The sequence below is a fragment of the Carettochelys insculpta genome, chromosome 23 (assembly GCF_033958435.1).
Source record: "Carettochelys insculpta isolate YL-2023 chromosome 23, ASM3395843v1, whole genome shotgun sequence".
In the NCBI taxonomy this organism is placed as follows: domain Eukaryota; kingdom Metazoa; phylum Chordata; order Testudines; family Carettochelyidae; genus Carettochelys; species Carettochelys insculpta.
This window is the reverse complement of record NC_134159.1, coordinates 4,479,227-4,502,296: the sequence shown is the minus strand read 5'-3', so window position 1 is coordinate 4,502,296 and position 23,070 is coordinate 4,479,227. Positions and strand designations below refer to the sequence as shown.

At 43.9% G+C, this 23,070-nt stretch overlaps 1 protein-coding gene across 1 annotated transcript in view; it reads left to right on the top strand.

Annotated features, from left to right (window-relative positions):
- Positions 1–22,007, top strand: part of MICOS10 (mitochondrial contact site and cristae organizing system subunit 10) — a 44,581-nt gene extending 22,574 nt beyond the window's left edge. The window contains exons 2-4 of the mRNA XM_075018126.1: positions 11,012–11,059; positions 19,079–19,188; positions 21,762–22,007. Of these exons, the coding sequence (XP_074874227.1) occupies positions 11,012–11,059; positions 19,079–19,188; positions 21,762–21,770 (167 nt within the window). The 3' untranslated portion in view covers positions 21,771–22,007. The remainder of the gene's footprint in view (positions 1–11,011; positions 11,060–19,078; positions 19,189–21,761) is intronic.
- The last annotated feature ends 1,063 nt before the right edge of the window (positions 22,008–23,070 follow it).

Genomic DNA, 23,070 nt, shown 5'->3' with positions numbered 1-23,070 from the left:
GCGGAAGGCGAAAAAATACTCTCTTTAATCTCTGAGGGTAGGACAAGAAGCGGTGGGTGTAAAGTGCAGTAAGGAAGGTTTAGGTTGGATGCAAGGAAAAACATCCTACTTTGGGTAGTTAAGCACTAGAATAAATTGCCTAGAAAGGATGTGGAATCTCCATCATTGTCTAACTTGCTCTTAAAAATCTTCACTTACCTTACAGGGATGGTCACATGGTGCATGATCCTGCCATGAGCGCAGGGGATTGAACTCAATGACCTCTAAAGGTCCCTTCCAGTTCTGTGATTCATAGCTCCATCTGGTCAGCTAACTAGCTTAAATTGTGTGCAGGAAGGGAATCAAGTTCTTTTTGGCCCTCACTTCAACCCCTACAGCTGCAGGGTGGGACTCTTTTGCAAGGAGAGAGGGAAAATTGAGGTGGGGTGGGGGGTAGTACTGAGTCTGGATTTCTGTGATTGTGCAGTGTGTTCAAAAGCCTTCATGGAAGGTCTGCTGTGATGGAAATTAAGCCAAATATACTTACCTTCTCGTCCACTATATTTGTGCAGTGACGAGGCCCCAGCTGTGCATTCTTGGGCAGTTGGTACATAGCTGTGATGTTGCCAAAAAAGTCCAATCAGCCAGTGGAAAGGGACTTCAGCCAAGTGGTGTCCTAAACCATGCACACTCATTTATTTTATCCCTGCGACACGATGCCAGTAGGTGGGAATGTTTCCTGGCTCTTAATTCCTTGATATATAAAACTTATTTTTGTAAGAAATCCTGAGGAACGTAAGGACTGCTGGCACTTGTCCTTGTAAATGATAAATTCCTCGTTGGGGATTTGAGGAGGATTTAGGCTTTAGGTTTCTTTTCATGGCATTGCCTTTAGTGTTTGATACCACTGTAACATTTTCCTCCTAAATTATCCATCTGTGTTAATCTGGGCAAAAGCCTTGATGTAATATTGATAAGATACAGTGCTTATTGCCATGTCGGCCTATGTGTTTTTGAAAATCTGCATTACACACTTCATTTATTTTTAAGAAGAGAGGGAATGTTTTCCCTCTCCCCCACCAACCTATTCCCTATTGGCTGTGGAATGAACTAGTTCATATTGAAGCTACCTGCTTGTACTATTGTATAGGCTTTTATTCAGGATGCCTGGGCAACGTGTGGGTAAGATTTTTCGTGGTGGTGGTTTTGTTCCATTGTGGAAAAGGCTTTATGTAGCTGAAACCAGCTTTTGGACAGCAGACAAAGAGCAGTAGCATTGGGGCTTCCTGGATATAATGTTTTGGGTTTTTTTGTTGTTGTTTTTATTCTTTAAAGTAATGACTGAATTTTTAAACCTATTTCAAATCAGTGTAACAACCAAATACAAGCACATTTTCTGTATGACTATATACTGTCAGATAAAAAGTACTCTGAAAACAGTTTCACTATTTTCCTGTGTCATCCTTCAGTTTTCCCTGTTTATTGTGTGAACAATCTCAACAGAATGCAGAGAGAAAACTTTTTTTTTTTAAAGACAATATTGAGAATCGGCACATGAGGAAAATCTGATTCCTACGTCAAAAAGATTGAGCAACATAGTTTGGAGTCTTTTTAAATGACTTTTCTCAGAAATTGTTGGAGCTTAAGAATCTCTAATAAATGAAAACTACTTCTTAGAAATTTAATTCCTGCTTAACTGTCCCATGCTAATCTACAAAGGCATTTTTGCTTAAGTTATTGCAGAAGGGTCTTGCCAAACTTAACTACTTCATTAGGCCCTTTGAACTGAAGAAGTGGGTCTTATCCAGGAACGCTCATCTCTTAATAAATAACATTGTTAGTCTTCAAGGTGCTACAGGACTGCTTTCTTTGTTTTGCGTCATTAGGGACATGATTAGAGAGAGAGAGAGAGCACCCTCTTGTTATTTGGATTAAAAGAAAAGAGTCTGGGGGTAATATTTATGCAAAACAAAATTGTTAAATATTTTGGGTTTCTTAAATTATGAAGTAAAAGTTCTAGTTCCTTACCTAGCTACTGCACTGATTTTTACTTAGAAGTTATCACACTGAATTTTTAATATGTTCTTTATGAAGTTATCTGTTTCAATAGCTTTTTAATTGAAGGCTGACAGCTGCCATTTTGTCCCAAAGCTGTTGCTACTATCACTTGACTTGTAGTCTGCTGAGTTTCCTGACTTTAATTATGGCTATTGGTCCAGTCTAGTTGGCTTTATGATGGATCGTTGTCCTTTCTTAACTAGTTCAGCCCATGTCTGGATACCAAAAGGAAGACTTAACCTCCTTAACAGACTGGGTACTGCTTTCTTAGAACTAAGTAACTATCTACGAGCAGCTAAGTTTTTTTCATTTTGTTTAATATCTTAGCTTTTTATGCAAAAGAGCAAAACCTAAAGGGAAGGAGATGCAGTTTGGTAGTTTTGTGTATGTAGTTGTGTAATGAAGTACAGAATTTACATTAAGAAACTGGAAAACTTGTATGTGACATATTAACACTGATTGCCAGCTGTCACTAAGCATATTTAATTATTTCACAATCCTTTAGTCTCAGATGGGGCTGCTTCTTAAAAAGATAGTTTAAGTGTAACTGTGAGTATTTATATCTATTTAGAAACAGAAATATGGAGATGTACCTATCATAGAACTGAGAGAGACCTTCAGAGGTCATCGAGTCCAGTCCCCTGCCCTCACAGCAGGACCTATCACCATCGCTGACAGATTTTTTTTTTTTTTTTTTTTAAATCTATTTGCCCCCAGGTCCCTAACTGGCCACCTCAAGGATTGAATTCACAGCTCTGGGTTTAGCAGGACAATGCTGAAACTACTGAGCTATCCCTTTCACCTTGCAATTTACAATTGCTTAAGCCAGGGGTGAGCAAACTTTATGCATCAGGCTCCCCTTTTTGTCCCTACAATTAGCCAGGGCCCCTCAACCTGTCTAATAAAATTCAAACTGATGGAAATTTCTGTTATGTTCATATGAAAGTGGTGGGGGGGAAACTTTTGGCATGTGCCAGTCTGTCAGGCAGAGACATAAACTGCAGTAGTAAAATGGAAGAGGGGATACTCGCTATACAAAAGAAGGCAAAGCATGTGTGAAGAGACACCATCCCCAGCCCTCCCCAGCAGATATTAAAACAAAACTTTCACTGTTTAAAGAGCCCTCCCAACTCCAGCAGTCCCAGATAGTTAGTTAGTTAGTTAGTTATCAACAGTAATAACAGCTCCCTGCTGTTTATTGAGCTCTTCCCTTCTCCCTCTTTCAGCCCTCCTGGGCAGCCTTTTAAAGTAAACAGAAGAACTAAACAAAAGATCAACATACTGTCATTGCACTTAAAACAAAAGAAAAAAAAAAGCCTGTACACTCTCAGGAAAACTGAAACAAGGGTCTGTGCTGGTAAGAGCACCATCTTACTTCCCCAGATGCCTGTGCAAAACATGGAGGGTGGGGACTAGAAACAACAACAAAGACCTGGGGCAGCTGAACAAGAGAGACTGCAGGGAGGCAACAGAGGGCCTCTGTGGTGGCAAGGCTGGAAATGAAGCTGGCCTTTGAGCACAGCACAGCTATGCACAGGAGCTACGAGGAAGCAGTGAAGGGCCCCCACTGAGGGGGGAGCTGATTGTGCTGCACCTCCCTTTTGAAATTTTGTACTCCCCACCCCAGTTTGCGCACCTCTGGCTTAAGCCAAGCATTGCTTGAGCAGACTGTTAAAATTCACTGTAAGTCTCTGTGTTGAAGGGAGCATTACAGAAGAAGCTTTTGCTCAATGTTCTATTGAGGCAGGTGTCTATCGGAAAGAGTCTCTTACCTGCGACACTTTTAGATATCTGTTGGGTATGAGGCATATGCTTTTGTGTATTTTAGCTTGATTGGGGGTGTAATTGATATCTCACTCTGAAAGTACATGAGTCAAAGTGTATAAAAAAAGGCAGAGAGCCCAGTGTTAGAGACTTAATTGCAGTTCCATATCTGCTTGTATGTAAACAGCCTTTGCTTCTAGGCAGGAACATATATATATTCATAGAATCGTAATTTTCTCTGTCAACATTGACTATAAATGGGTTCCATCTGAAATGACGGATGGAGGGCTAAAAAGGCTGTGTTTCTGGTTAAACATTTAAAGCTGTCAGAGAAGGTGAAAAATGCTTTGTACACTTTCCTGTGGTCTTTCTTCCAAAGGGGCTGTCGGGCAAAAAGGTGGCAGCGGGGGAGAAGCAGTCCAGCACAGTTCAAGCCCGTAGCTTTTACCATGTTCATTTTGTTTTTATTGTAAGATAAACATTTCATGTTTTATTGTTATGAAGTTAAAGCCTGGCCTAAAGGTGCCAATCTTTAGTGGAAACAGCTGTAGAGTTAGTGTGTCTAATCAGGTGGGAGGCTCTTTGAAGCAACATGTTGCCTTTTTAAAAGGAAATTGAGTATGTGAGAACTTGAACCTGTAAAACCCATCAACAGGCTCTACCATTGTTTATCTGTAGTGTAACTTTATATAGAATTAAAGTGAAATGCAGTTTTCCTTTTGTTTCCAAGAAAGAATGACTTAGGCACAGCCCCCTCCTCTTTTTTGGAGTCATATAGGAAATGACCACATAACCACAACTACTTCCTAGTGGGATGATGATGAGTGAGAAATTATCCACAGTAACAGTTTCTTAACCAGGCAGGATAAAAGCTTAAAAGTATCTAAGACTTCTGGTTTTAACTTTAAAACCAATATTTACGGGCAAAAACCAGCCAGGAAAAAGCAGACTCACTCTAAACTGTGGTTTCTGTGGGTGGGGAGAATATCTGAACACTTCTTGCTGTTTCTGATCGTAACATTTCTCTCCAGTTATGAGTTCAGCATAGTTTCTAGCCCATTCTGAAGTAGGGAGTGGAGTGACGCTTGACAGCCTTTGAGTTGAGGAAAAGGGTCAGCAAAACTCTGAAATTTTGACTCTTTGGCTTCATGTTTGTAAACTTCTTCCTCCTGTAGATGATAGAAAGCAAAACCTGTCAGACTTCTGCTTTCATCTACCTCTCTCGCTCTCTGTAAGGCCACAGTGTCTGATATGCTTTGTTTGCCACATGTGGCTAACTGGACACCACCTTGTGGCAAAATGCGGTTCCTTAGAGCCGTGCACGTGGAACGCACTCCACACACGCGCCCCACCATTTGATGGGACAAGCACATGGTGGCGGCAGCAGAGGCATCTCGTCCAGCAGCTCTGGCCCACTGTGGCTCATAGTGGAGACCTCCAGTTGCAGACCCGGGTATGGCCTGCTGCAGCTCACACAGCAGCAGCAGCTCCAGCCACAGGGTGGCTCTGGTGAGTCACTGGCATTTTATGCAGGGTGTACGTGTGTGTCTGACTTGAGGGGATAGCGGGGAGAGGGCCTTTGGCAATCATTACATTTCTTTTGGACACCAATGCTAAGGTAATTCAGTCCTGACCTTATGCCATGGTCTGCCATTTTACTCCTCTTCTAGATTATACGGTGTGGAGTAAGTAGCCTCAAAGATTCGCATCATGTCATTCCACAGGAGGCAGTCATAAACCAGATTTCTTTTCCCTTCCCTGAAACTCAAGCTTGTCACCACTGAGAGATGTTTGAATTTTGGCAGCTCCAACAACAAGAGCTCCTAGGTTTCTTCCTAACCCAGGTCACCTGTTTAGTCTGCTGCTCTCCTACAAAAGCAGTGAGCTCAGTGGGAATGATATGTTCCTGTCCCTAGCAGAACATATTTTCCTTTCTGCATTAAAACGTCTAATATGGCCTAGCCCAGTGTAGGCATTCTGTTAATCCTGGTGGATTCTATTCCTGGCCGTGTATTGCTCTCCCCTAACAGAGACAATGCCAGAGAAGAGCAACTAGAATGATAAAAGGTCTGGAGAACATGACTTATGAAGAAAGGCTGAAAGAACTGGGCTTGTTTAGCTTGGAAAAGAGAAGATTGAGGGGGGATATGACAGCGGTTTTCAGATATCTTAAAGGGTGTCATAAGGAGGAGGGAGCAAACTTGTTCTTCTTGGCCTCTGAGGAGAGAACAAGAGGCAATGGACTTAAGCTGCAGCAAGGGAAGTTTAGGTTGGACATTAGGAAAAAGTTCCTAACTCTCAGGGTGGTCAAGTACTGGAATAAGTTGCCAAGGAAGGTTGTGGAATCTCCCTCGCTGGAGATATTTAAGAACAGATTAGATAGATGTCTATCAGGGATGGTGTAGATAGTGGTCGGTCCTGCCGTCGGGGCAGGGGACTGGACTCGATGGCCTCTCGAGGCCCCTTCCGGTCCTAGTGTTCTATGATTCTATAGTTTCCCTACTAACCAGCTGAGAAACAGAATTGGTAGGTTCTGTTTAGCCCAGTGATTGAGCGGGGGAAAAAGCGAGGGGGGAATTTTAGTGGTTCCAGCACAGATGGGAGATTGCCTACAGGTAAGGGAAATGTCTGATTTTGTTTTACTTTGGGTTTATTTCTCCTCTTTCTCCAAAGTGTATATTTCTTATTACACCCTTCAAAATTGACCAGTTTGTCACTGCAGTGGCAAATTAGCATATGGATTTGACCTGTAGCATGGAAACTGTGACAGTATTAGTAACTACTTCAGCTTTACATGTGGCAGATACAGAATTTGTCATTCTGCAAATAATTTCTCATTGATTACCTAGCTGTTTGGATTGGCAGAGACAATTCCTCTTGGAGAGGAAGTACAAAGCAGTATGGCTGCATGACTACCCTTCTTAGCTGGACAGTTCAAACAATGCCTAGTATGGTCTGTCTAATTTGTTGAAATCACTTTCAGTTCAGATTCAGATTTTTATAGTTCAGCTATCAACCAAAACAAAAAGACCGCATAGCTGCATATGGTAGACAGAGATGTGTCAGAAGGAGTCCTGTGTCAGAAAGCCAAAGCAGTTTGACCATTTGATTAATTTTTGCAACAATAATTGTACTTGCCAGACACCCACCACATCTGCAAGAGATGCAGCAAGGACTGTCACTCTCATGTGGGTCTTCATAGTCACAGTAGACGCTGTAAATGAAGTCCTCAATTGAAGCTATAAACTGCGTGATCCATAGTCTATGCAGACTGAAGGATGCCTACTACTATAATCATAGAATCATAGAAGAGTAGGACTGGAAGGGACCTCGAGAGGCCATCGAGTCCAGTCCCCTGCCCTCATGGCAGGACCAAGCATTTTCTAGACCATCCCTGAAAGCCATCTATCTAACCTCTTCTTAAATAGCTCCAGTGATGGAGATTCTACCACCTCCTTTGGCAATTTGTTCCAGTGTTTGATCACCCTGACAGTTAGGAACTTTTTCCTAATGTCCAATCTGAACCTCCCTTGCTGCAATTTCAGTCCATTGCCTCTTGTTCTATCCTCAGAGGCTAGGAAGAACAAGTTCCCTCCCTCTGCCTTATGACACCCTTTTAAATACCTGAAAACTGCTATCATGTCACCCCTCAATCTTCTCTTTTCCAAACTAAACAAGCCCAATTCTTTCAGCCTTTCTTCATAGGTCATGTTCTCTAGACCTTTGATCATTCTCGTTGCTCTCCTCTGGACCCTCTCCAATTTCTCCACATCTTTCTTGAATTGGGGTGCCCAGAACTGGACACAATACTCCAGCTGAGGCCTAACCAGCGCAGAGTAGAGCGGGAGAATGACTTCTCGTGTCTTGTTCACGACACACCTGTTAATGCATCCTAGAATCATGTTTGCCTTTTTCGCAACAGCATCACACTGTTGACTCATATTTAGCTTGTGGTCCACTATAACCCCCAGATCCCTTTCTGCTGTACTCATTCCTAGTCAGTCCTTTCCCATTCTGTATGTGTGACACTGATTGTTCCTTCCTAAGTGGAGCACTTTGCATTTGTCCTTATTAAACTTCATCCTGTTTACCTCAGCCCATTTCTCCAGTTTATCCAGATCCTTGTGAATTATGACCCTATCCTCCAATGAAGTTGCAACCCCTCCCAGCTTGGTATCATCTGCAAACTTAATAAGTGTACTTTCTATGTCAATATCTAAATCGTTAATGAAGATATTGAACAGAACCGGTCCTAAAACAGACCCCTGCGGAACCCCGCTAGTTATACTTTTCCAGCCTGATTGAAAACCATTAATAACTACTCTCTGGGTATGGTTATCCAGCCAGTTGTTCACCCACCTTATAGTAGCCCCATCTAAGTTGTATTTGCATAGTTTATTGATAAGTATATTATGTGAGACCATGTCAAATGCTTTACTGAAGTCTAGGTATACCACATCCACCGCTTCTCCCTTATCCACAAGACTCGTTATTCTAGGATAAATATTCTGTTTGAAGCCAACGCCAGCTGTGCTATTGCAAAGGTACTGAAGAGAAGCTCCAGTTGGAGAAAAGGCATGAATCAGCCATTGCTGATAGTCACCCACTGTTTATCTCCCAGACTGTGCATCACTGACCGGAGTGTATATTCAGTTCGAATGATTAGAGTTCTTTACACAAGATTCTAGAAAGTATTGTTTCCACATACTGTGTTTGGAGTACTGTGTGTCCCCAATTCAGAAAATGCATGGAAGTCTGACCCCGTATTTAAAGAGCTCTGAGGAGTTCTGATTATATTTTTAAGCTATGCAAACTATACATGGTTAAGACGACTGAAAATCTGGTCTGTGAAATGTTCAGTTGCAAACATGTCAGGGAGGTTGATGTCAGGACCACTTGGTAAGCAGTCATCAAACATCTTCTTTTGCAGTTGCAGATTTTGTAATCCTGCCCTATAATAGCCATAATGCCAATGGTAGTTACCTCTGTTGTAACTGGTTTGGTTGAAACTCTGTAGCAGTGGGAAGAGAACTTTTAGAAACAATCCTTGTTTTATAGCACTTCTTATAACCATATAAGAGCACAGGTCAGTTTTCTCTGTTCCGACCAATTCATTATCTCCCCTTTTAACATGCAGTGTTTTTCTATGATAAAAGCACTTGTGATGCTTCACAGATTGTTTGTTTGCTAAGGCAGTGAAGTGCAGAGCTGCTTATTCGAGCAAAGAGTGACTAAAGAGTGGGAGTTATCATTACTTACTTGTACTTTGTAGGCCGTGTAAATTGGCTTGGGGAGTGGAACAAAACTAAAAGGGAAACTAGCCCCCACAAAAGGTGGTGTAGATATATGGGATTTTTTTCCCAGTTTGTCCTCTCCAGACGCCCCCAGGACCATTTTGCTTAGCTGATTTAAGTCCCAAACCACAGTGCAAACACAAGGCGGTCCTTCTTTAGTGATGCATATATCAGGAGTCATTCTTTAGTACAATATAGTGCTTCTGGCTGCAGACAGTAAATTATGAGATCTACTAAATTAAAGTGTTTGGGCTTTTTGCTTAAAATAAAAAAAAACTAATGGAAGACAAGTCACTCTCCTTTTTGACTTCTAAAGTGTGTTTGAAACTTTGCTCATTTTCTAGATGTGTGCATATGGACCCAAATTTTGCTATTCTGCCTTTGCAGTCCTCACTAAAATTAGTGGCTTTCCCAGGTAACTGAAGGCAGGACTTTCCCATTGGTCTTGAATTTTTAGCTAATTTGTGTACTGGTTCTTGAAATTACAAAAATCCACTGACAGAGTTTCCCTAGCTCTTCACAAAACTCATAATATTAATCTTCCAGAGAAAAGTATCCCTTGAGTGACAGAAGGATTTTCCTGAAACATGCCAAGGATTTTCCAAGTGCTGATAGAGAAATTCTAAGCAGCTACATCTAAATGTGTGTGTAGAATATCTAGGATGTGAAGTTTTCTTTCCAGTATATTTAACTGTACTGAATAATAAATGCTATGGATGTAACAGAAAAGCAGCCCTGAGCATTCTTTTGGAAGATACGGACTAATGGGAAGCATCTTATGCTTACTGCCCTGCAGACATCCATTGATTGTAAGAAGTACTTACAGTACAGGAAGATGTTAATATGCAAACCTAAAAGGAAACTAACTTGGTTTTGGAGACAAGGTGGAACTGTGTGTCCTTGAGCTTTTTTTCCCTACTGACAATGAAGCATATTATGATTTTTTTGGAGTCAGTGACAAAATTACCATGAATTTTGCTAGAACCAGAATTCACTCTGTAACAATAAGAAGTGGGGAATAAGTCATGGGTGGGTGAGTGGGTGGTTTTTTTTTTTTCATTGTTGTTCTTTAGGGCTGCGTCTACACGTGCACGCTACTTCGAAGTAGCGGCAGTAACTTCGAAATAGCGCCCGTCACGTCTACACATGTTGGGCGCTATTTCGAAGTTGAAATCGACGTTAGGCGGCGAGACGTCGAAGTCGCTAACCCCATGAGCGGATGGGAATAGCGCCCTACTTCGACGTTCAACATCGAAGTAGGGACGTGTAGACGATCCGCGTCCCGCAACATCGAAATAGAGGGGTCCTCCATGGCGGCCATCAGCTGGGGGGTTGAGAGATACTCTCTCTCCAGCCCTTGCGGGGCTCTGTGGTCACCGTGGGCAGCAGCCCTTAGCCCAGGGCTTCTGGCTGCTGCTGCTGCAGCTGGGGGTCCGTGCTGCATATACAGGGTCTGCAACTAGTTGTTGGCTCTGTGTATCTTGCACTGTTTAATGAAAGTGTGTCTGGGAGGGGCCCTTTAAGGGAGCGACTTGCTGTTGAGTCCGCCCCGTGACCCTGTCTGCAGCTGTGCCTGGCTCCCTTATTTCGATGTGTGCTACTTTGCCGTGTAGACGTTCCCTCGCTGTGCCTATTTCGATGTTGGGCTGAGCAACGTCGAAGTTGAACATCGACGTTGCCAGCCCTGGAGGACGTGTAGACGTTATTCATCGAAATAGCCTATTTCGATGTCGAAACATCGAAATAAGCTATTTCGAAGTTGGGTGCACGTGTAGACGTAGCCTAGGTGTGGAGAAACCTAAAAGATTGGGATGGCATTACTGAGCCAGAACAAGTAATACATGAAAAGAATGGAATGGATTTCCATTTGTGTATATTGTCTCACTTTCTCCTTACTGCAGTTATCTCTTTTGCAGGTGCTGGTTTTGGATTAGGAATTGTTTTCTCAGTTATCTTCTTTAAAAGTAAGTGTCCCTAAGTTGTTAGCTGTTTTGTCATAATATTAGTTTGTTTGGGTACGCTTCTTAACAGAATTCTTTGGAACATGTAATTCTTGCTGCTTCTTCGAGTGGTCCCCATGGGTACTCCACAGTAGGTGTCGGGCTCGTCCCGGTGCCGCAGATCGGAAAATTTGCAGCAGTCTCCGTCAAGTCGCGCATGCGCCAATGCGTGCCGGTCCTTCACGCGCTTTCGGTCACGTGCGCGATCTGGTCCCCGCCAGTTCCTTCTCAACTGCCAACGGCTGCAGACTGAATCCACTCCAGCTCCAACGCCTGAGAAAGATAAAACTGTGTTTCTTACTGTTAATAGTTATTAGTCGATAGTTCAGTTATCACTGTTGAAGTTGTTCTGCGTTAGATGTGTATATAGCTTAAAAAAAAGAGAGAGAGAGAGAGAGAGAGAGAGAGAAGAACAGAGGCAGCTGCCTCAGGCGGTCCGCTATCCTAAAGGCCACGAATGTTATCTGTTCCAGGACTGATTAGCTGTTAAGTGCTCTGTTAACATTCAAAGACTTAAACGACCGGGCAGAGATGTCTTCGCTGGGGTTTAAGAAATGTGAGTCATGCCGTGAGGCCATGCCTGCCTCAGATGGGCATAGCAAGTGCATCCGTTGCCTCGGGGAGACCCACGTTCCACGAAAGTGTCCTCACTGCTCTAAGCTTACAGCTAGAGCCAGAAAGGACAGGGAAATGAGGCTGAAGATGATTTTATTTGATAAGGCCCTCCAACCTGGACCATCGGAGAAGCCCCATAAAGAGGGGCCCTCAGGGTTGCACAAGAGGGAGGCGGCTTCCCTAACCTCCTCTGTGCAAAAGAAAAAGAAGCTCTCCCCAGCTCGATCCTTGCTGGTAATACCGCGAGCAGGACGAGCGGAGCACAGGGTCCTGACCTGCTGGCTGTTCATAGCGGGAAGACTGCAGCGCACATAGCTGTGCAGGGGCCTCCAACCATTAAGCAGTCGGCACCGAGGGCTCTGCAGGCGTCAGAATCGGTGGCACTGATGGCACCAGAGCGAGGGTACCTGGCACGGGACCCAAAGGTGCTGGAGGAAGCTACCCGCGCGGCACCGTGCACAGCGGCACCGAGCGCGGCACCGACTATGGTGCCGAGGTCCCTGGCACCAGAGGGGGCAGCACCTGCTCCTCGGACGGGGAAAAGCAAAGGTCAAAACCCGGCACCGCAGCCCATCTCCGGACATCATCGCATTGCTGTTATCTCCTAGGCCCCTCCCCCGCCCCCCGCGAGATACACCGGGCAGCAACTCCAACAGCCTGCTTCAGACCTCCATCGCCGTTCCTTCAACCACCATCCCCCTGGCTCAGACAACCTTCACCAATCTGCAGTATGGATCCCTATGAATACTATCACAGAACATCTCCGCCATTGTCAACGTCATCACGGAGGTCACGCCCTTCTAGGCACCATATGTACACATTCCGATTGTGGTCCAGATCTCCATCACTGGGCCCTTGCCCCTGTTGTTATGGCCATCCTTACCATGCTGAACACCGGCAGAGGGGGTCCAGATCCAGGGGTAGATCCCCACCCACACCTTGCCAATACCCCTTCATACAGTCTCACTCTGTGGGAAGAACACAGCTTTCCCAGCTGGAAATTGGTCCAAAGGCCCTGGACCTCCCCTCAGAACCCTCGAAAGAGCAAGCATATGAACAAAGTCAGGAACCTGAGGAATTAGAGGAGGTATATCATAGCGATGCCTCCTCGTCCTCCCCAGATGAGGCGGTTGTCCCCAGGGATATCTCCCCCCCGGACGACCTTAAGCAATTCCAAGAGCTGTTCAAGAGGGTAGCACAAACACAGGACATTCAAATAGCAGAGGTGGAGGAAAAACATCATAAACTCCTGAAAAATTTGAGACCCCCGGTTTCATCCAAGATTGCCATCCCATTAGATGAAGCGATTATGGAATCAGCCACCAACATATGGCAGACTGCGGCCTCCATCCCACCCACAAATAAGAGGGCGGATAAGAAATACTTTGTTCCAGCCAAGGGCATGGAATTCCTGTTTAGCCACCCCCAGCCAAATTCCCTGGTGGTCGAATCATCACAGCATAAATCCAAGACACCCCAATATAAATCAGGAGGGTCAGATAAAGATGTGAGGAAATTAGACCTGTTCAGCAGGAAGGTCTATTCCTCCTCTACCTTACTACTGAGAATGGCACATTATGCGGCACACCTGTCAAACCATGACTTTGACAATTATTCCAGACTTACCTCCCTCATGGATTTCCTTCCAGAGGACAAGAAACCGGTGCTGAAAGCGATCATCCAGGAGGGCTATGCGGCCTCACGAGCAGGAGTTCAGATTGCCCTGGATGTGGCAGACATGGCAGCACGCTGCACAGCCACAGTAGTGGTAATGCGTAGGGAATTGTGGCTCCAGACGTCCGGTATTCCCAGAGATCTGCAAGCAAAAATCGTAGATCTTCCATTTGATAGACAAAAGTTATTCGCAGATTCAACCGACTTGGTCCTACACTCCAGCAAGGACTCGAGAGCCACACTTAGGACCCTGAGCATATATACCCACCCCCCGTACAGGAGGAAGAAGTTTTACCCCCAGCAAAGGCGCTACGCTTATCAACCACAGCGTACACAATATCAACGGGGCTATGACCAGGGGCGCCACCAACAGCAGCAGTATAGGGCCCCCAGACGACGCCCCCAGCAGGGTCGCGCACCCTCGAGGCAAGCCCTGAGACAGCAAGTTTGACAGGTATGTCGAGGACTGCAATATCAAAACCATCTCTCAGTGCCAATCCCAGCACATGTTCCACCATCGGCTCAAACCGTTCTACTCTCAATGGCAAAACATCACGACAGACAAATGGGTACTGGAAATTTATAGCCACGGGATACACGATCCCCTTCCAATCACTACCACCACTGAAACCTCCCACCCGGTCCTTGTTCAAGGACCCCTCTCACGAGACAAGGTTAAAACAAGAGGTAGACCATCTCATGTTCATAGGGGCGGTGGAGAGAGTACCAGAACAGTTCCAAGGGAAAGGCTTCTACTCACGATACTTCCTGACAGAAAAGAAGACAGGAGGCTGGAGGCCAATCCTGGACTTATGGGCCCTCAACCGGCATTTGCGCAAACAGTGTTTCAGGATGACTACAATTGCCTCCATAATCACAGCACTGGACGATGTAGACTGGTTTGCAGCTCTCGACTTACAGGATGCGTATTTTCATATAACAATTTACCTGGTGCACAGACGTTTTCTCCGCTTCACAGTAGGCAGGGAGCATTTTCAATACAGAGTTCTTCCATTCGGTCTCTCTTCAGTGCCCAGAGTTTTTACCAAAATGCTGGCGGTAGTGTCAGCTTACATGCACAGGCAGGGTGTGTTTGTTTTTCCATACCTGGACGACTGCCTACTGAAAGGGGTTTCGAAGGCAGAGGTCCTATGCATGTTAACATCACTACAAACACATTCGTCTCGTTGGGCCTAGTTATCAACCTCTCGAAATCAAAGACCGAGCCCACGCAAAATATGGAGTTCATAGGGGCACGCATAGACTCTGTTACATCAAGAGTATACCTGACCAATGCCTGTTTCCGCACCATCAAATCGCGGTACAAGTAATGACATACAGCCCCACAGTGCCAATCCTAACATGTCTACAACTTTTGGGGCACATGGCGACCACCATGTCTGTGGTACAGAATTCCAGGCTGCATATGCGAGGCCTGCAGCATTGGTTGGCGAGCGTTTATAAACCAATAGTCCATACCATCCACAGGGCAGTATCGCCCACAACGGAGGTACGAAGGTCACTGGCATGGTGGGCAGATCCCAAGAACTTACTAGTAGTCAATTGCGAAAAATTGCGATTTTTCTTACAACAGATGCATCCCACATAGGGTGGGGAGTGCACATTGGCAACAAATTAACTCAGGGGCTGTGGTACCCCACGGAAAAGACATTGCACATAAACATACTAGAGCTCAGAGCAGTGTTCAATGCTTGCAGACGTTTTCGAAAACACCTGCATGGCAAAGTAGACGGGGTAAATACCAACAACACCTCCACCATGTTTTATATCAACCGACAAGGTGGGGCCAGATCCCGCGCGCTATGCGCGGAGGCAGTCCAGTTGTGGAACTGGTGCATTGTCAACAATATAACGCTAAAAGCCTCATGCTTACCTGGTGTCCACAATGTGAAGGCGGACCAACTCAGCAGACACTTTGAGCTCACGCACGAGTGGCAGATCCATTCCGATCTGCTCCGACAAGTATTTCACAAATGGGGGTTTCCCCAAATCGATTTGTTTGCCACTCACAACAACAAGCAATGCCCTTAGTACTGCTCCAGAGCAGGCATAGGACAGGGATCCTTGGGTGACGCCTTCATGGTGCCATGGAAGGGCCCTCTACTCTATGCGTTCCCTCCCACAACACTCATCCACAAGGTTCTAGAGAAAGCCAAAAGGGAGAGAGCCCACATGATACTTATAGTCCCAACCTGGGACCGACAGCAATGGTTTCCTCTGCTTCTGCGCATGTCATGCCACCTGCCATTCCCCCTACCGCTAGTGCCGGGCCTTCTCACGCAGGCTCAGGGGTCCATAGTGCACCCACATCCTCAAGGACTCCGCCTCCAGGCATGGCTAATCCATGACTCAGCGCCTTAGAGAGCACATGTTCGGAGGGAGTGAAACAAGTCTTGGAGTTCAGTCGAAAGAATTCCACCAGAAGGACTTACACGCAGAAGTGGAAACGATTTATCTCCTGGTGCTCTTCCAAGCAGTTAGCTCCTTTGGACGTCCCTATAACTGTAATTCTAGACTACCTGCTGGAGCTAAAACGAGACGGACTCTCCGTATCCTCACTAAAGGTCCATCTTGCAGCTATATCAGCGTTTCAACACAAAGAGGAAGGGCCAACCATATTCGCCCATCCTATTGTCACACGGTTCCTAAAGGGGCTGGCAAACCTGTACCCCCCTTGGAAACTGCTACCACCATCATGGAGCTTGGACTTGGTCCTCCACACGCTGTCGGGACCACCCTTTGAACCATTGGCCATGGTACCCCTCCGGTTACTTACCATGAAAACAACCTTCCTTCTTGCGATTACGTCAGCCCGCAGGGTGAGCGAACTTGCAGCAATAATGGCAATCCCGCCCTGCACAGTATTCTCAAAGGAAGCGGTGATCTTACGATTACACCCAGCCTTCGTTCCAAAGGTTTCCTCAGAGTTCCATATTAACAAACCAGTAGTATTACCCTCATTTTATCTTAAGCCTCACAACTCCAGCAAGGAGGCGCAGCTGCATCTACTAGATGTGAGGAGGGCGTTGGCCTTTCACATGGACAGAACTAAGCCCTTCCAGAAAACGGACAGACTCCTGGTGTGTCTCGCACCCAGGTTGAAAGGGGAAGGCATATCCTCACAAAGAATTTCAAATCACATCGTATCCTGCATAAGACTGTTATGAACTTCGTAAGACCCCTCTGCTAGTTCCACCCAGGGCTCACTCCACCAGAGCGATGGCGACATCAACGGCCTTCTTCAAAGGAATCGCGTTAAAAGACATCTGCAGAGCGGCGACTTGGTCATCTTATGACACCTTTGCCAAACATTATGCCATGCACCAGGTGCTCAATGAGGATACACACCTATCAACAGCAGTCCTTTCAAGGGCAAGCTACACATAAATCGGGTGCCCACCTCCTTATTTGGGGTCACTGCTGAGTAGTCACCTACTGTGGAGCACCCACGGGGACCACTCGAAGAAGAAAGAAGTTACTCACCTGTGTAGTAACGATGGTTCTTCAAGATGTGTCCCCATGGATGCTCCACTACCCACCCGTTCCTCTCCACTTTGGAGCTCTGTTTCATGTTTTTCAGAAGTTTCCGGGGTGGTTGGTCAAGGAACTGGCGGGGACCGGATTGCGCACATGACCGAAAGCGTGCGAAGGACCGGTGCGCATTGGCGCATGCGTGACCTGACGGAGAGTGCTGGAAATTTTCCGATCTGCAGTGCCGGGGCGAGCCTGACACCTACTGTGGAGCACCCATGGGGACACATCTCGAAGAACCAAGAAGTGAGTAACTTCTCTTTATATGTCCAACTTATCTGTTACTAGTCAAATCTCCTGTCTTCCTAGTCCTGTGTTAGTCTGTATCTTTGCAAAACAAAAAAGGAGTCATGTAGTATTTTTAAACACTAATAAAATAATGTATTAGCTGATGAATTTTTGTGGGACAGACCCACTTCTTCAGATCTGGAAATTCAGAATTTCTAGAGCTGAAGAAATGGGTCTGTCCCATGAAAGTTATCACCTAATAAATTATTTTGTTAGTTTTTAAAATGTTTCATGTCTGCTTTTTGTTTTATCCATTACTAGTCCAAGTAGATTAGTGGAAGTGAAATTACCTAGTTGTCTAACTGAAGAAGTGGGTCTGTCCCACGAAAGCTCACCTAATAAACTATTTTGCTAGTCTTTAAAGTGCTACTTGACTGCTTTTTGTTTTGATAGTGTATAGACTAGCACGGCTTCCTCTCTGTTACTATTCAACATGCATGGAATCAAAAAAGATCAGTATAGATAGAACAAACCAGCAGTCATGTGGTACTTTAAAGACTAACAAAATAATTAGGTGATGAGCTTTCCTGGGGCAGACACACATCCTCAAATCTTAGGAAGTGGGTCTGCACCCCGAAAGCTCATCACCTAATAAATTATTTTGTTAGTCTATATTCTAACAAAACAAACCAGCAGTCATCATGTAGCACTTTAAAGACGATCACAACTACTGCTCCTTTACAGTATAGATGGAATATCTCAAAGCTCAGGCTGGGCATGGAGGTCTAGCATCTTGTTACAGAGCTCTGGCATTATGAGAGTCCCTGTGTCTACTAAAGAGCCGTGTATCTGGATATCAGCCCTAATCAGTCTGCAAAGGTTTTAATGCTTTCCTCTCTTCTTGCTTATTTTTTAAATTACCTTTTTTAATACTAAAATAATCCCCCGCTCTCTAGCACAGGTAGCAAAGCGAATGCTGTTGCTGACTTCAGATTCTTTCTAGGCATAGAGGTGAATGGCTTCAAAATGCAAACTGCTGCATACAGACAGGTTCTGTTTGCCACTATTAACTTAAGCCGTGCCGTAAGGAAAAACTGTTATGAAAGATTCTTCAAAATGCAGTTGTCAGAAAAATGACTGCTTTTCTACTCAGTACCCCACTGTTTGTGTGTATAACATTACAACTGCTTACTTTGTTGGTTGTCATTCTGGTGGAGGTGAAAGGACCCAGTCAGAGTTTTGGCCCCACTAGGCTCTGTATAAACACTTACAACCATGTCTGCTCCAAAGAGTTAACAGTAACTCTTATAACTTCTGTTAATGCTGCAGAGCCAAAACAGGGCTGGATTCTATTCTGCTAATACATTCCAGTTGCAGAATGCTTTTATTACTGGTGATGCTTGCGTGTGTTTAAAAAAAACAAAACCAAAAAATCCACCACATACAAACTTACAGATTCTGGGTCAAACTCATCACGAAAGAAAAATCCTCTTATTTGTAAAATGAGCAAATCTGAAAGATACCAAAATACAGTGGACCAGATCCTCAGATGGTGTAAATGGTATAACTCTATTGAAGTCAGTAGAGATGTGTCAGTTTACTCCAGGTGAGGATCTGGCACGGTGGGCTTATCAATGCTTGTAGAGTACTTTGAAATCTACAAATGGAAATAACTAGGATGGCTTATTCCCATTAAACTCTAAATGACACTTGTTGCTGTCTAAGACAACTAAGGTAGATTCTTGTTTAGGAGACTTCAGAATTCATAGAATGTGAAAATGCACATTTACTGTTTTCCTGTAATGTACCACTTATATTTGAAAAGAAGTTGTCATTATAACTTGAGATTAATGCAGTGTTCTTCATGTTGTGTTCGGTATTTCTTGTTTGTCTCCTTCTCTTTCATCCACACAGGAAAGACATGGCCTGTTGCATTTGGGTCAGGAATGGGGTTAGGAATGGCTTATTCCAATTGTCAACATGATTTCCAGTCTCCTTATCTTCTCCATGGCAAATTTGTAAAAGTAAGTTTTGGAGCAAAATAAATATGTATGTAGACACCATTCATTGCTTAAATAGCACACACAGAAGCTGGACTATTTATTTTTTTAATCAGACTTTTCGGATCCTTTGAAATATTTAATGTACTTTTTGGCTTTACTTATGATAAACCTACTACTACACACCTAGCTGATTTGTGGGTTTAGCCTCTAGGAGGGAGGGGGAAGAGCAGGAACACAGCACGAATCAGCACTCAGCATTCTGGTAGGGTGGGGGAGGAGTAAGAAGTGCGAGACCCCAGTGTACGAGAGCCATACGGGGGAGAAGATCAAACAGGCAGTCCAGTGGAGTGCATTCAAGCTACAGATTGCCCACCGCTACCATAAATTGCATGGCCGTGGTCTTGTAAGCAGGACCTCTATGCTTGTAGGTAGCACCCTTTGAATTCAGTGGGCTGTGCACAGGGTTCTGTACTGGTGGATCCGATTTGAAGGAGTTTATAAGTCATGAAAACACTAAGGCTGTGTCTACACTGAGCAATAGTGCCAACAGTTTGTTGCAAATAAATAGCCTCAAAGGCAATGGGGCTACTCATTTGCATATTTGCTTGCTCAGTGTGCATATTCATAAGGATATTTTGCATATCATGACAGAACTCACTCAGTGTGGAGGGGGTTTTGCTGCCAAAAATCTTTGTCGGCAGCCATTCATGCCTGATTTTTTTCTTTGACACTCCAGTTGATTTGTTTATATGCAAATTAGTCTAATGAATATAGACACCATTTTGCATTTTCAAAGCTGCTTATTTGCATCAAACTGTCTGCACTAGGGCTCAGTGCAGACACAACCTAAGTCTCCTTTGTCTTCAAGTGTGTCGGTGAACTCTAGAGTATATGAGCATATAAATTTGGAATCATTAGAATCTAGACATGACACTGTAAAAAGGTCAGGTTGATTGTGAGTGCATCCTCTCTAAAGAGGGTTATGTTACAAGTGGCTTTGGTAAATACTGACTGTAGAAAAGTGGCTACTATAATCTTGTTTTATAATGTAAGGGGTGATTGTTGTCATGTAATATGCCCACCTTAGAATGATCTTGTATTGATAGTGAAAATCCCCCACTCCATCACAAAGCAATTAAACAAAAAAATAGGGCTTATTTCTGTGGAACATAAAGAGAACATTGTGAAGGGGTGTATCATTGAAAGCACTGAGATGACACAGTAGCAAAATCATGCTCCTGAGCACATTAAAGTTGCATTATAAAACATCAAAGTGCTTGCTTAATACCTTCTGCTAAAAAACTTAGAAGTGAACCATCAAAAGTTAGGTTTGGGGGATGGTCCTGTGCCTTTCTTGCTCCTTCATGATGGATAAAAGAGGCCTGGAAGTGTTTTTCATCTTAAGAATAATTGTATCTATATTAATTGAAGGATTAGCCTTCAACAGGCTTTTATAGTCCTAGCAAACCACCTGCTTCAGGGTATTGCACTGGAAATGTGCTCAGCCACTGATTGTGTTCCAGTCTTTTACCTTTTTAAAAAAAAAAACTTTTAACTGATATTGGAGAAGTAGATGATATTGGATTATAAACATGAAGAAGCCGGCATCTTACATGAGTGAAACAAATGTAACCCAGTAACTTTTTAGATCCACCTTGGAGTGTTTGCCACAGGAAAGCACGAGTTCAACATGTAGCCATTGTGGAAGGTCATCTTGTTCTTATGGACTTCAGTCAGAAATAAACTGGTATGAAATTTCTCCAGTTTCAGGATTATGGATGTGTGAACAACCAATGCAGAAACTCTAGGAAACACTCTGTCCTTTGGAAGATGCTTATTATGACAAAATAACTGCTTGAGAATATTGGGCAATAGAAGCTAACTCGAGTCTAGCCTGGCAAGGGTTTATATTTGTCTTAAGGAATAATCTCAGCTCTGGAAAAAGGGTGGTCTCTCTGAGAATGAGGTCATCAGAGGGACACTGTACAGAAGAAGCACAGCTGCCTGCGTGGCACTTGAGCTGAGGGTAAAGTTTGTAGCACTGTCTCTGTTGCCTTTCCCTGGCAAAAAGAATCTGAGCTCATTGGAGGCAGGGAACAGGGAGGTGAAGCCATCTAATGGTTAATATAATTAATTCTCTCCAAAATGCATGTACATGGATAAAAACGTCTTGTGGTTAGCTGTGTGGAAAATATTGTTGCATTGTCACACTCATCTGTTTCCTGAGAAAAGTGTGTTGTTGGAAATTGATCTTTAACTTTCTTATACAGCACAGGAACCCATTCTTTGGGTTATCAAAATGAGTGGGGAGTTCAGTAACTGCTGGATAGGACACTACCCTTACACATCTAGACACTGCCCCCAAAGTATCCCAGGAATTAGGTGATCTAGGTTCTATTTTTAGCTTTACAGCACACTTTCTGTGTGAATATAGTTACTTATCACCATGTTTCAGCTCTTCCCTCTATCAAATAAGGATAAATAATTTAACCCTGTCTCCTGCAGATGCTATATGCTAAACTGCTTTTTTTGAATTTCTTGGGTAGAAAGGGATCGAGGATACAAAATGTTTTGGAAATCTTTTTGTTTTACAGGAACAGTGACTAATAACTAAGAATATCCAAGTGGGACAAAAGGAGAAATCATTTATTCCTCAGGAATATTGAAGTGCCCCTGGAGTAAGCCAACGTTCTTCTGAAACACTTATGGTTGCTCTTTCTACTCCAACAAGCTGTTTATGTACTTGAAACAAAGTTCTGTATCTTGTTTTGTATTTTTCTCTCTGGAAAGTGCAAGGAGAAACTCTTCTGAGAAATAAATAAAACAAAAGTGGACACATGCCCCTGCCCCCTCTGGTGTGTTGGCTTTTTTCTTTGCATGTGAGTGGAAGGAGAGGATTCCCACTGTACTACTAGCAGCTGGGACCACCTGGTTAAAAGTGCTGTTCAAGTCTCTGTGAAATGACAGCTGTCATGTTGCTTTCCACTCAGCCAGCCAGCCAGCCCCCACCACACACACAGTTCACAAAAAAAGCCCCTCCTCCCCTCCCTTCCTGGACCTTACAGCTCCAGCTGATTTTAGGAAGAGCACAAATTCATATCCTGTCCCTACAATTGCCATGAAGACCTAAATTCTGTCCTCTCCCAACAGACACAGAGGAGAGTGTCATTCTAACTATTCTGCTGACTTATCTAACTGATAACTGCTTCTTGAAGCTGTAAAGAATCTTGAAGTGAACTAAGCTTTGAAACTGTCCCCTACATAATGAGCTAAACAGATGTATGTACTATCTGAAAGAGAGCTTTGGTTTCCACACCACCACCTCATTTCTGCATTGAGAAGTCCTAGGTTTTATGTCTGAAGTGAGACAAGATGGTACTTGTAGTTCTTTATGTTTTGGCTGTTAATTGTTCTAGTTTTTATCTGGAGTTTAACATTTAGTTTAAGGTAACTAACACTTTAAATTATTTTTCCCCTTAGAATACTTCATTTAAAAAGCACATTGTGTTCTAACTCTGTTCTTGTCTAGTTGATCATTGGTGGAAGGGTCTCTCTTTGCATCATCTGCACCAAGAAGAGGTACCAGCTGCTAACCACTACTCCTGTGGGTTTTGTTTGTTTGTGTTTTTTCCCACTGAACTCTAATGTATTCTGTTCTTGCTGAGGCATTTGTTGCAAACTTTATCCTTTTATAGCACCGGCGGAGAATACTTGCTGTTGGAGAGCTTCCTGACCCCTCTTAGAAGTACCTGTGGTCTATCACATATTGTATGGCCACTCCACTAAGGCATTTTATGCGCTAAAGGAATGATTCAGATTAAAGCTTATTTTATAATCCTAACTGTGCTATGCTGGTAACTTTTAACTAATGTTAAAGGCCTATGCTAATATATTTCCTTTTTG